This window comes from Scyliorhinus torazame, chromosome 22 (genome assembly GCF_047496885.1).
Source record: "Scyliorhinus torazame isolate Kashiwa2021f chromosome 22, sScyTor2.1, whole genome shotgun sequence".
Classification (NCBI taxonomy): Eukaryota; Metazoa; Chordata; class Chondrichthyes; order Carcharhiniformes; family Scyliorhinidae; genus Scyliorhinus; species Scyliorhinus torazame.
This window is the reverse complement of record NC_092728.1, coordinates 109,446,583-109,461,898: the sequence shown is the minus strand read 5'-3', so window position 1 is coordinate 109,461,898 and position 15,316 is coordinate 109,446,583. Positions and strand designations below refer to the sequence as shown.

Sequence of the window (15,316 nt, the reverse complement as noted above, 5' to 3'; positions counted from 1 at the left end):
CTCACTGGGGTACGGGTCCCACACACACTGACTCTCACTGGGGTACGGGTCCCACACACACTGACTCTCACTGGGGTACGGGTTCCACACACACTGACTCTCACTGGGGTACGGGTTCCACACACACTGACTCTCACTGGGGTACGGGTCTCACACACACTGACTCACACTGGAGTACGGGTCCCACATACACTGACTCTCACTGGGGTACGGGTCCCACACACACTGACTCTCACTGGGGTACGGGTTCCACACACACTGACTCTCACTGGGATTCGGGTCCCACACGCACTGACTCTCACTGGGGTACGGGTTCCACACACACACTGACTCTCACTGGGGTACGGGTCCCACACACACTGACTCTCACTGGGGAACGGGTCCCACACACACTGACACTCACTGGGGTACGGGTCCCACACACACTGACTCTCACTGGGGTACGGGTCCCACACACACTGACTCTCACTGGGGTACGGGTCCCACCCACAGTGACTCTCACTGGGGTACGGGCCCCACACGCACTGACTCTCACTGGGATACGGGTCCCACACACACTGACTCTCACTGGGGTACGGGTCCAACACACACTGACTCTCACTGGGGTACGGGTCCCACACACACTGACTCTCACTGGGGTACGGGTCCAACACACACTGACTCTCACTGGGGTACGGGTTCCACACACACTGACTCTCACTGGGGTACGGGTCCCACACACACTGACTCTCACTGGGGTACGGGTCCCACACACACTGACTCTCACTGGGGTACGGGTCCCACACACACTGACTCTCACTGGGGTACGGGTCCCACACACACTGACTCTCACTGAGGTACGGGTCCCACACACACTGACTCTCACTGGGGTACGGGTCCCACACACACTGACTCTCACTGGTGTACGGGTCCCACACACACTGACTCTCACTGGGGTACGGGTCCCACACACACTGACTCTCACTGAGGTACGGGTCCCACACACACTGACTCTCACTGGGGTACGGGTCCCACACACACTGACTCTCACTGGGGTACGGGTCCCACACACACTGACTCTCACTTGGGTACGGGTCCCACACACACTGACTCTCACTGGGGTACGGGTCCCACACACACTGACTCTCACTGGGGTACGGGTCCCACACACACTGACTCTCACTGAGGTACGGGTCCCACACACACTGACTCTCACTGGGGTACGGGTCCCACACACACTGACTCTCACTGGGGTACGGGTCCCACACACACTGACTCTCACTGGGGTACGGGTCCCACACACACTGACTCTCACTGGGGTACGGGTCCCACACACACTGACTCTCACTGGGGTACGGGTCCCACACACACTGACTCTCACTGGGGTACGGGTCCCACACACACTGACTCTCACTGGGGTACGGGTCCCACACACACTGACTCTCACTGAGGTACGGGTCCCACACACACTGACTCTCACTGGGGTACGGGTCCCACACACACTGACTCTCACTGGGGTACGGGTCCCACACACACTGACTCTCACTGGGGTACGGGTCCCACACACACTGACTCTCACTGAGGTACGGGTCCCACACACACTGACTCTCACTGGGGTACGGGTCCCACACACACTGACTCTCACTGGGGTACGGGTCCCACACACACCGACTCTCACTGGGGTACGGGTCCCACACACACTGACTCTCACTGGGGTACGTGTCCCACACACACGGACTCTCACTGGGGTACGGGTCCCACACACACTGACTCTCACTGGAGTACGGGTCCCACACACACTGACTCTCACTGGGGTACGGGTCCCACACACACTGACTCTCACTGGAGTACGGGTCCCACACACACTGACTCTCACTGGGGTACGGGTCCCACACACACTGACTCTCACTGGGGTACGGGTCCCACACACACTGACTCTCACTGGGGTACGTGTCCCACACACACTGACTCTCACTGGGGTACGGGTTCCGACACACACTGACTCTCACTGGGGTACGGGTCCCACACACACTGACTCTCACTGGGGTACGGGTCCCACACACACTGACTCTCACTGGGGTACGGGTTCCACACACACTGACTCTCACTGGGGTACGGGTCCCACACACACTGACTCTCACTGGGGTACAGGTCCCACACACACTGACTCTCACTGGGGTACAGGTCCCACACACACTGACTCTCACTGGTGTACGGGTCCCACACACACTGACTCACACTGGTGTACGGGTCCCACACACACTGACTCTCACTGGGGTACGGGTCCCACACACACTGACTCTCACTGGGGTACGGGTTCCACACACACTGACTCTCACTGGGGTACGGGTCCCACACACACTGACTCTCACTGGGGTACAGGTCCCACACACACTGACTCTCACTGGTGTACGGGTCCCACACACACTGACTCACACTGGTGTACGGGTCCCACACACACTGACTCTCACTGGGGTACGGGTCCCACACACACTGACTCTCACTGGTGTACGGGTCCCACACACACTGACTCTCACTGGGGTACGGGTCCCACACACACTGAATCTCACTGGGGTACGGGTCCCACACACACTGACTCTCACTGGGGTACGGGTCCCACTCACACTGACTCTCACTGGGGTACGGGTCCCACTCACACTGACTCTCACTGGGGTACGGGTCCCACACACACTGAATCTCACTGGGGTACGGGTCCCACACACACTGACTCTCACTGGGGTACGGGTCCCACACACACTGACTCTCACTGGGGTACGGGTCCCACACACACTGACTCTCACTGGGGTACGGGTCCCACACACACTGAATCTCACTGGGGTACGGGTCCCACACACACTGACTCTCACTGGGGTACGGGTCCCACACACTGACTCTCACTGGGGTACGGGTCCCACTCACACTGACTCTCACTGGGGTACGGGTCCCACACACACTGACTCTCACTGGGGTATGGGTCCCACACACACACTGACTCTCACTGGGGTACGGGTCCCACACACACTGACTCTCACTGGGGTACGGGTCCCACACACTGACTCTCACTGGGATACGGGTCCCACTCACACTGACTCTCACTGGGGTACGGGTCCCACACACACTGACTCTCACTGGGGTACGGGTCCCACACACACTGACTCTCACTGGGGTACGGGTCCCACACACACTGACTCTCACTGGTGTACGGGTCCCACACACACTGACTCTCACTGGGGTACGGGTCCCACACACACTGACTCTCACTGGGGTACGGGTCCCACACACACACTGACTCTCACTGGGGTACGGGTCCCACACACACTGACTCTCACTGGGGTACGGGTCCCACACACACTGAATCTCACTGGGGTACGGGTCCCACACACACTGACTCTCACTGGGGTACGGGTCCCACACACACTGACTCTCACTGGGGTACGGGTCCCACACACACTGACTCTCACTGGTGTACGGGTCCCACACACACTGACTCTCACTGGGGTACGGGTCCCACACACACTGACTCTCACTGGGGTATGGGTCCCACACACACACTGACTCTCACTGGGGTACGGGTCCCACACACACTGACTCTCACTGGGGTACGGGTCCCACACACACTGACTCTCACTGGGGTATGGGTCCCACACACACACTGACTCTCACTGGGGTACGGGTCCCACACACACTGACTCTCACTGGGGTACGGGTCCCACACACACTTACTCTCACTGGGGTATGGGTCCCACACACACTGACTGTCACTGGGGTACGGGTCCCACACACACTGACTCTCACTGGGATACGGGTCCCACACACACTGACTCTCACTGGGGTATGGGTCCCACAAACACTGACTCTCACTGGGGTACGGGTCCCACACACACTGACTCTCACTGGGGTACGGGTCCCACACACAGACTCTCACTGGGGTATGGGTCCCACACACACACTGACTCTCACTGGGGTACGGGTCCCACACACACTGACTCTCACTGGGGTACGGGTCCCACACACAGACTCTCACTGGGGTACGGGTCCCACACACACTGACTCTCACTGGGGTACGGGTCCCACACACACTGCCTCTCACTGGGGTACGGGTCCCACACACACACTGACTCTCACTGGGGTACGGGTCCCACACGCACTGACTCTCACTGGGGTACGGGTCCCACACACACTGACTCTCACTGGGGTACGGGTCCCACACACACACTGACTCTCACTGGGGTACGGGTCCCACACACACTGACTCTCACTGGGGTACGGGTCCCACACACTGACTCTCACTGGGGTACGGGTCCCACACACACTGACTCTCACTGGGGTACGGGTCCCACACACACTGACTCTCACTGGGGTACGGGTCCCACACACACTGACTCTCACTGGGGTACGGGTCCCACACACACTGACTCTCACTGGGGTACGGGTCCCACACACACTGACTCTCACTGGGGTACGGGTCCCACATACACTGACTCTCACTGGGGTACAGGTCCCCCACACACTGACTCTCACTGGGGTACGGGTCCCCCACACACTGACTCTCACTGGGGTACGGGTCCCACACACACTGACTCTCACTGGGGTACGGGTCCCACATACACTGACTCTCACTGGGGTACGGGTCCCCCACACACTGACTCTCACTGGGGTACGGGTCCCACACACACTGACTCTCACTGGGGTACGGGTTCCACACACACTGACTCTCACTGGGGTACGGGTCCCACACACACTGACTCTCACTGGGGTACGGGTCCCACACACACTGACTCTCACTGGGGTACGGGTTCCACACACACTGACTCTCACTGGGGTACGGGTCCCACACACACTGACTCTCACTGGGGTACGGGTTCCACACACACTGACTCTCACTGGGGTACGGGTCCCACACACACTGACTCTCACTGGGGTACGGGTCCCACACACACTGACTCTCACTGGGGTATGGGTCCCACACACACTGACTCTCACTGGGGTACGGGTCCCACACACACTGACTCTCACTGGGGTACGGGTCCCACACACACTGACTATCACTGGGGTACGGGTCCCACACACACTGACTCTCACTGGGGTACGGGTCCCACACACACTGACTCTCACTGGGGTACGGGTCCCACACACACTGACTCTCACTGGGGTACGGGTCCCACACACTGACTCTCACTGGGGTACGGGTCCCACTCACACTGACTCTCACTGGGGTACGGGTCCCACACACACTGACTCTCACTGGGGTACGGGTTCCACACACACTGACTCTCACTGGGGTACGGGTCCCACACACACTGACTCTCACTGGGGTACGGGTCCCACACACACTGACTCTCACTGGGGTACGGGTCCCACACACACTGACTCTCACTGGTGTACGGGTCCCACACACACTGACTCTCACTGGGGTACGGGTCCCACACACACTGACTCTCACTGGGGTACGGGTCCCACACACACACTGACTCTCACTGGGGTACGGGTCCCACACACACTGACTCTCACTGGGGTACGGGTCCCACACACACTGACTCTCACTGGGGTACGGGTCCCACACACACTGACTCTCACTGGGGTACGGGTCCCACACACACTGACTCTCACTGGGGTACGGGTCCCACACACACTGACTCTCACTGGTGTACGGGTCCCACACACACTGACTCTCACTGGGGTACGGGTCCCACACACACTGACTCTCACTGGGGTATGGGTCCCACACACACACTGACTCTCACTGGGGTACGGGTCCCACACACACTGACTCTCACTGGGGTATGGGTCCCACACACACACTGACTCTCACTGGGGTACGGGTCCCACACACACTGACTCTCACTGGGGTACGGGTCCCACACACACTTACTCTCACTGGGGTATGGGTCCCACACACACTGACTGTCACTGGGGTACGGGTCCCACACACACTGACTCTCACTGGGATACGGGTCCCACACACACTGACTCTCACTGGGGTATGGGTCCCACAAACACTGACTCTCACTGGGGTACGGGTCCCACACACACTGACTCTCACTGGGGTACGGGTCCCACACACACTGACTGTCACTGGGGTACGGGTCCCACACACACTGACTCTCACTGGGGTACGGGTCCCACACACACTGACTCTCACTGGGGTACGGGTCCCACAAACACTGACTCTCACTGGGGTACGGGTCCCACACACACTGACTCTCACTGGGGTACGGGTCCCACACACACTGACTCTCACTGGGGTACGGGTCCCACACACACTGACTCTCACTGGGGTACGGGTCTCACACACACTGACTCTCACTGGGGTACGGGTCCCACACACACTGACTCTCACTGGGGTACGGGTCCCACACACACTGCCTCTCACTGGGGTACGGGTCCCACACACACTGACTCTCACTGGGGTACGGGTCCCACACACAGACTCTCACTGGGATACGGGTCCCACACACACTGACTCTCACTGGGGTACGGGTCCCACACACAGACTCTCACTGGGATACGGGTCCCACACACACTGACTCTCACTGGGGTACGGGTCCCACACACACTGACTCTCACTGGGGTACGGGTCCCACACACACTGACTCTCACTGGGGTACGGGTCCCACACACACTGACTCTCACTGGGGTACGGGTCCCACACACACTGACTCTCACTGGGGTACGGGTCCCACACACACTGACTCTCACTGGGGTACGGGTCCCACACACACTGACTCTCACTGGGGTACGGGTCCCCCACACACTGACTCTCACTGGGGTACGGGTCCCACACACACTGACTCTCACTGGGGTACGGGTCCCACACACACTGACTCTCACTGGGGTACGGGTCCCACACACACTGACTCTCACTGGGGTACGGGTCCCACACACACTGACTCTCACTGGGGTACGGGTCCCACACACACTGACTCTCACTGGGGTACGGGTCCCACACACACTGACTCTCACTGGGGTACGGGTCCCACACACACTGACTCTCACTGGGGTACGGGTCCCACACACACTGACTCTCACTGGGGTACGGGTCTCACACACACTGACTCTCACTGGGGTACGGGTCCCACACACACTGACTCTCACTGGGGTACGGGTCCCACACACACTGACTCTCCCTGGGGGGGGGGGTGGGTTTAATATTTTCTGTGTGGATTGAAGTTGGAAGCTGCTGGGCGGGGCGTTCTGTGGGCGGGGCTTCGCGGTGGGCGTGGCTCCCGGTGGGCGGGGTTTCGTGTGGGCCGGGATGCGCGGTGGGCGTGGCTCACGGTGGGCGGGGTTTCGCGGTGGGCGGGGCTCCCGGTGAGCGGGGCTCCCGGTAGGCGGGGTTTCGCGGGGGCGCGGCTCACGGTGGGCGGGGTTTTGCGGGGGGCGGGGCTCCCGGTGGGCGGGGTTTCGCGGGGGCGGGGCTCTCGGGGGGCGGGGTTTTGCGGGGGGCGGGGCTCACGGTGGGCGGGGTATCCCGGTGGGCGGGGTTTTGCGGGGGGCGGGGCTCCCAGTGGGCGGAGTTTCGCGGGGGCGGGGCTCCCGGTGGGCGGGGTTTCGCGGGGGCGGGGCTCTCGGTGGGCGGGGTTTGGCGGGGGGCGGGGCTGTGGGCGTGTCTGGCGCAGTCCGGGTGCCGGGAGCGGAGCTGCGGATCGCTGCGGTCCGGCTGAGTGAGCGGGTGTGGATCCGGGTGAGGATGTCCCGGGCTCGGTGCCCCCCGCGCCCCCCGCCCCGGTGACCCCCCCCCCCGGCCCGGTATGAGAGAGCCGCAGTCTCCCCGCAATGACGGTTCCCTTACTGAAGATCGGCATCGTCCTCAGCACCATGGCCATGATCAGCAACTGGATGTCCCAGACCCTGCCCGAGCTGGTGGGGCTCAACTCAACCCGGCTCAGCGCCGCCACCGGCAAACTGGACCGCAGCACCGGGGTAAGGGGCACCGGGGGGAGGGGGGCACTGGGGGTAAGGGGGGCACCGGGGGGAGGGGGGCCGGTGGGTAAGGGGGCACCGGGGGAGGGGGCACCCGGGGGGGAGGGGGGCACTGGGCGTAAGGGGGCACCGGGGTAAGGGGGCACCGGGGGAGGGGGCACCGGGGGAGGGGGCACCGGGGGGAGGGGGGCTGGTGGGTAAGGGGGCACCGGGGGAGGGGGCACCGGGGGAGGGGGCACCGGGGGGAGGGGGGCCGGTGGGTAAGGGGGGCACCGGGGGAGGGGGCACCCGGGGGGGAGGGGGGCACCAGGGTAAGGGGGCATGGGGAGGGGGGCACCGGGGGTAAGGGGGGGCACCGGGGGTAAGGGGGGCCAGTGGGTAAGGGGGGCCGGTGGGTAAGGGGGGCACCGGGGGGAGGGGGCACCGGGGGAGGGGGGCCGGTGGGTAAGGGGGGCACCGGGGAGGGGGGCACCGGGGAGGGGGGCTGGTGGGTAAGGGGGGCACCAGGGAGGCTATAGGGGGCACCAGGGTAAGGGGGCACCGGGGGAGGGGGGCCAGACACATGTGGGATGGGAGAGAGGGGGGCATGAGGGCATAGGGAAGAGAAGGGGGTGTGGGGGAGAGGGGGGCGTGAGGGTGTGAGCGAGATGGGATGTGGGGGTAATGGGAGGGGACGACAAGGGAGGGCACAATGTTGAGGGGACATGAGCAGGTGTGGATGAGGGGGTGGGGCCAAGAGAAAGGGTGTGGCAAGGGGATGAGAGGGTGTTGGGGAGGAGAACAAGATAGGGGGTTGAGAGAGTTGGCTGGGGAGGGGGTAAGAGAGGGCATGAGGAAGGAGCAAGGGAGCAGTGGCAATTGGGAGTGGGGGAGGATGCGTCGGGAGGGTGGAGAGTGGGTTTGGGGAAATGGGTGTGTAGGCTAGAATACAAGACCAGGGATGTACTTCTGAGGCTGTGTAAGGCTCTGGTCAAACCCCATTTGGAGTATTGTGAGCAGTTTTGGGCCCCGTATCTAAGGAAGGATGTGCTGGCCTTGGAAAGGGTCCAGAGGAGGTTCACAAGATTGATCCCTCTAATGAAGAGCTTGCTGTATGAGGAACGGTTGAGGACTCTGGGTCTGTACACGTTGGAGTTTAGAAGGATGAGGAGGGATCTTATTGAAACTTACAGGATACTGCGAGGCCTGGATAGAGTGGACGTGGAGAGGAGGTTTCCACTTGTAGGAAAAACTAGAACCAGAGGACACCAGCTCAGACTAAAGGGACGATCCTTTCAAACAGAGATGAGGAGGAATTTCTTCAGCCAGAGGGTGGTGAATCTGTGGAACTCTTTGCCGCAGAAGGCTGTGGAGGCCAAATCACTGAGTGTCTTTAAGACAGAGATAGATAGGTTCTTGATTAATAAGGGGATCAGGGGTTATGGGGAGAAGGCAGGAGAATGGGGATGAGAAAATATCAGCCATGATTGAATGGCGGAGCAGACTCGATGGGCCGAGTGGCCTAATTCTGCTCCTATGTCTTATGGATGGGCAAAGGAGGTCATTCGGTACGTGGAAAGAGATCGTAGCAAAGATGGTATTGGGGATAGGCAGGAGAGGAGGAGGCAAGAGTGCGTGAGGAGGGGAAATAGAGGGTGAGGGTGCAAGGGGGGTGGGGGGTACTAGGGCACCGGGAGGAGGCTACAGAGGGCACGAAGAGGGGGATCAGGAAAGAGGGCATGGGAGAGAGGGGTCAGTGGTTGGGGGCAAGGAGGGTGTGTGGGAGGGGCTGAGAGAGGATGTGGGGCAAGTGGTGAGGGTAAGGGGGAACAGGCAAGTGGGTGGGGCAGGAGAGGGTGTGGGAAGCTGGCATTCGGGGAGGAGGCAAGAGGGCATTTGTGGATGGGCAAGAGGGCATCAGGAAGGGGAAAGGGCATAGAGGAGGGGATTAGTGTGCTTTGGGGCGAGGGCATGCTGGGAGGTCAAGAGGGCATGAGGGAGAGTGGGTGGGGCAAGCAAGGGTGTGTGGGAGGGGACAAGAGTGGGCATGGGGAGGGGGTAATTCAAGAGAGGGTGTGGGGTCAATGGCAAGAGCGTGTGTGGGAGAGCGCAAGGAGCATCAGGTGTGGGGGAGGGGGTGAGAATGCGTGAGGGCAGGGCATGAGAGGGTGTGGGGAGGGGGCGGGAGGTGTGGGTGAGGGAGCAAGGGGAGGCAGAGAAAGGGCGAATGTGGGAGAGGGAGGGGAACAGAAGGGTATGGGAGGGGAAGGGTTGGTTTATTCGTGACTGTTTTATTTTGATGGCCCCAAGTGATGTCCTCACAAGTTTGATTTATTCTGATGATTCTTCCTGCAATGATTATCATTCCAGTGACTCCCTGTATTCCTGATTCTCCAAGAGGCCAAAAATCTATCCGTCTCTCCCACAACTATAAATATACTCTGCGACAGAGCAGACACACCGTCATTCACCGAAAACCCCACAACCCTTTGAGAGAATGTTTCCTCTTCCAGTCGGACTCCTCACCCTGAGCCTGCGTTTTAGATTCCCCCGGGGGGAGCAGTCTCTGTCTCCACCCTGCCAAATCCCTCTGCAATCTGGGGCGGGATTCTCCGCAATCGGCGCGATGTCCGCCGACCGGCGCCAAAAATGGCGTGAATCAGTCCGGCATCGCGCCGCCCCAAAGGTGCAGAAGTCTCCGCACCTTGAGGGGCCGAGCCCTCACCTTGAGGGGCTAGGCCCGCGCCGGACTGATTTCCGCCCCGCCGGCTGGCGGGAAAGGCCTTTGGCGCCCCGCCAGCTGGCGCAAAACTGACTTTGCCCGGCGGCGCATGCGCAGGAGCGTCAGCGGCTGCTCACGGTATCCCCGCGCATGCGCAGTGGAGGGGGTCTCTTCCGCCTCCGCCATGGTGGAGACCGTGGCGGAGGCGGAAGGGAAAGAGTGCCCCCACGGCACAGGCCCGCCCGCGGATCGGTGGGCCCTGATCGCGGGCCAGGCCACCGTGGGGGCACTCCCCGGGGCCAGATCGCCCCGCGCCCCCCCCCCCAGGACCCCGGAGCCCGCCCGCGCCGCCTTGTCCCGCCGGTAAGAGAGGTGCTTTGATTCTCGCCGGCGGGACAGGCATTTTAGCAGCGGGACTTCGGCCCATCCGGGCCGGAGAATGGCCGGGGGGGCCCGCCAACCGGCGCGGCGCGATTCCCGCCCCCGCCGAATATCCGGGGAATTCGGCAACCGGCGGGATTCACGCCAGCCCCCGGCGATTCTCCGACCCGGCGGGGGGGTCAGAGAATCCCGCCCCTGGTGTCTTTCAACGCCTCACTTCTCATTCTGCCAGAGATCATAAACCCAATTTACTCGGCCTCTCGGCATTCACCAACCCCCCCCCCTCCCCTCATCCCAATTTGATTTCAGGATGGGAGTTAAATTCAGCAAAGTTGTATTGAGAGTTTGGTTAAATTGTGCGTGGTACTGTGTCGTTTAAATCCGATAGGGGTTAAATTTCTTTCCAGTTTATTTTCACTGCGAGAGTGTTGCAGAGGACTTGACAGAAAAGCTGAGAGAATAAAAATAGGAACTGGTGTTGGAAAATTCTGGGATGGTGAGATGGTTAGAGTTGGCGAGATCATCTGTGAACATTTTTTCTCTCCCAAGGTACATACATTCTGAATTGTTGATCCTGCGGAATGCTCCAGTCCCACATTGAGCTAGTACTGTGGGAGCTGGGTGGTTACAGCAGAGTTCCTGGTAAACCCTGTCCTGTGACATCTGCAGTTTCATCATCAATCATACAACAGATTTGGGGCTCAGAGCACAGGTCCCGCTAGGGGACATTGAAAAGAAACACTCGATGTTGGCACATAGCTGGGTGTCTCTTCACAAACTACAAACAGTTCATCGTGTAATTCATGTCGGCACGAATGGACCATCACCGAGTTGCTCATTGTCCGTATAGCATCTGATTGGGTGCACCCTGCACATGGGGGCAGAGTCGGAGACACGGGGGGGGGGGGGGGGGGCAGAGTGACATTGCAGACATTTCTTTTTAATTTTCAAATTAAGGGGCAATTTTAGTATCGCCAATCCACTTCCCCTGCACATCTTTTGGCTCTGGGGGTGAGACCCAGGCAGGCGTGGGGAGAATGAGCAAACTCCTCAAGAAAAGCAGTTAGACAGTTACATGGGCAGGGTGGGTGTAGAGGGATCTGGGCCAAATGCGGGCAAGTGGGACTAGCTTAGTGATAGAAACTGGGCAGCATGGACAAGCTGGGCCGAAGGGCCTGTTTCCATGCTGTAAACATCTAGCAGGATCAAACAAGGGTCCTCGGTGCCATGCGGCAGCAGTGCTAACCTCTGCACTACCATGCTACCCCAGACTGGCATATTCACAGAGAGACAATCAGGTAGACAGATTCACACAGGGACACAGAAAATGCAGACAGACAGACAGACTCACACAGGGACAGACAGACAGACTCACAGAGACGATGCAGACAGACATTCACACAGGGACAGAGAGAGACAAATTCACACGGACAGAGAGGGACAATGCAGACATACACACAGACAGACGGAGACAATGCAGACAGACGGATTCATACAGACAGACTGAGACAATGCAGACAGACACACAGACAGACGGATTCACACAGACAGACGGATTCACACAGACAGACGGAGACAATGCAGACATACACACAGACAGACGGAGACAATGCAGACAGACGGATTCATACAGACAGACGGAGACAATGCAGACAGACGGAGACAATGCAGACATACACACAGACAGACGGAGACAATGCAGACAGACGGATTCACACAGACAGACGGAGACAATGCAGACAGACAGATTCACACAGGGACAATGCTGACACCGATTCACAGGCAGACAATCAGAGACCGCGCTGAAGCATGTGGCACAGTGATAGATCGTGGTGTCAGAGTTTATCTGGATGTAGATTTTGGGCAGGAATGCACCTTGATCCTGTGGAATGTTTGTCTTTTGTTTAACCATGTGGGTTGATTTGTTGAATTGATCAGATTTTAAGTGTTGGGCGGGTGTTGCAATCTCAGTTTGTTGCTGAACTCTCTACAGGTCTATATTCTCTCTCTCTCCTCCCCAGGTATTACCCGATAATGCTGAGGAAGGCTGGCGTGTCTTCAGCTCTGCGCCAGACAGTGAAGGCAGATGCATCTGCACCGTGGTGGCACCCCAGCAGACCCTGTGCTCGCGTGATGCCCGTACCAAGCAGCTGAGACAGCTCCTGGAGAAGGTAGGGACGCAGAGCCCGACACCAGCCTGGGCCCTCTCTGCACAGAAATATGGCGCTGGTTAATCACCCACACAATAGGAGACATTGGAAAGGTCAAGCTACACCTGCGCTCCACTTAAACATTCAATAATAATCTTTATTATTGTCACAAGTAAGCGCACATTAACACTGCAAAGAAATTACTGTGACAAGCCCCTAGTCGCCACATTCCGGCGCCTTTTCGGGTACACAGAGGGAGAATTCAGAATGTCCAATTCACCTAACAGCACGTCTTTCGGGACTTGTGGGAGGAAACCGGAGCACCCGGAGGAAACCCACGCAGACACGGGGAGAACATGCAGACTCCGCACAGACAGTGACCCAAGCCGGGAATCGAACCCGGGACCCTGGCGCTGTGAAGCAACTGTGCTAACCACTGTGCTACCGTGCCGCCCAAATTCTTGTCAGAATTTCTCCAGTCACATTTCCATCCTGCCCAGGTCCTGAAAAAGTACTTGCCAATGTTGCAAATGACATCCTATGTGACCATGATAAACTATCCTTCAGCCTGCAACCTTTGACTCGGTTGACTGTACCATGCTCCCCCAATGCCCCTCCACCTTCAGAGTCCTGGGCTGGGATTCTTCAAAACGGCGGCTAAGTGTTGATGACGGCGTAAACACCGGAGTCTTTCATGCTGGCATCAGTGGGTCTCTTGGACCAGCGATTCCGTGGCCCACAGGGACCCAGCATGGCACCGGTGCGCTACCTGCGGCTCCGGCAGCTGATACGCGGCCCTGCACTGCCAGCCGCGGGTCTGCGCATGCGGCGGTGGCCGGATGTGGCGCTGGCCCCGCACAACATGGGCGGACCCCCACAGCGAGCCAGCACCGAAGAAATAGGCCCCCCCCAGACTGCGCGCGCCCGCTGATCGGTGGCCGCCGATCATGATCCTGGCCGTCCTGGAGGCCCCCCACCCCAGTGACGGATACACCCCCCCCCAGACCAGGGCGGCCACCGCAGCCACAACTCCGAGTGCCCACCGGGTGGAACCATGTTCGAACCACGCCGGCGGGAACTTGGCCAGTTGCCGGCACGGGAGGGCTCTTAACAGCCCCCGGCTGGCGCCACGTCGACCACCGGGTGAACACCGATTCTCTGAGCCCGCGCTGGCTCGGAGAATCCCAGCCCTGGAATACTATAGCACAAAAGGAGACCATTAAGTCTGTGCTGGTTGTTTCAAAGAGTAACCCAGTTAGCCCCGCTGGTCGAGCGAGGCCCGTCTGATTGCTCTCACCTGGTTCCATTCTGATCTGTAAAATTGTAGCCAGAGAATCACTGGAAACATTTTCTCCCCCGGTTCCTGCACCGTTCCCTCTGGTGTCTCCCAAGGATTGATCCTTGGCTCCCTCCAAGCTGCCCCCTCAGTGACGACAGCTGAACGCACGCGGTCAGCATTCCAACAGATGCTGACATCACTATGCTGTGTCTGACCTCTTTTCATTCCTTCCTTGTCTCAGTTTGGCCAGACTGCCCGTCTGACATCCGATATTAGATAAGCAGAATGTTCATGAAATATTGGGGAGAGTGAGGTTATTCTCTTTGCCATCTCTGCAAATGCTGCAAACTCCAATCACTGAGCTTGGGTTTTGACCCTGGGGACCGTCTTCAACTCAATAAAACCATTTGTAATCTTGGTGTTGTGTTTGATCCGGAGATCAATTTTTAAACCACAAATGCACCCAGTCTCGAAGACCCCCCGTGACCATCTCCCGAACGTGGCCCGACTCTACTCAGCTGGAGCTGAAAACTTCACCCATGACTGTGATCTCTGGACTTGAATTGTTCAATGCTCTCCTACTCAGGCTGCCATCGTCCATCCAATATAAACCTGTCCTCATACAAAATACTGCTGCCCATATCTTAACTTGCACCAAATCTCATTCACTAACTGACCTTACTCTCACCTCTGGCCTGGCAATGGCCGGAATCCTCTATCCACCGTCTCGAAGATTGGGAATCCCGATCGGGTGGAAGATCCCGCGCCGGGCAAAAATGGGATTGGCACAAGGTGGCAAACCTGACCCCAGTCTCCATTCCCACCCCGTGCCCCGGGAACTCTACCAGGCTTCGGTGCAAGTATTGACAAGCGCAGTCCTGGTGCGATGGACCCGAGTGAAGG

At 59.2% G+C, this 15,316-nt stretch overlaps 1 protein-coding gene across 1 annotated transcript in view; it reads left to right on the top strand.

The window, feature by feature from the left end:
* The first annotated feature begins 7,609 nt into the window (after positions 1–7,609).
* Positions 7,610–15,316, top strand: part of LOC140399361 (noelin-like) — a 48,901-nt gene continuing 41,194 nt past the window's right edge. Inside the window, exons 1-2 of the mRNA XM_072488933.1 lie at positions 7,610–7,902; positions 13,006–13,155. Coding sequence (XP_072345034.1) covers positions 7,756–7,902; positions 13,006–13,155 — 297 coding nt within the window. The 5' untranslated portion in view covers positions 7,610–7,755. The remainder of the gene's footprint in view (positions 7,903–13,005; positions 13,156–15,316) is intronic.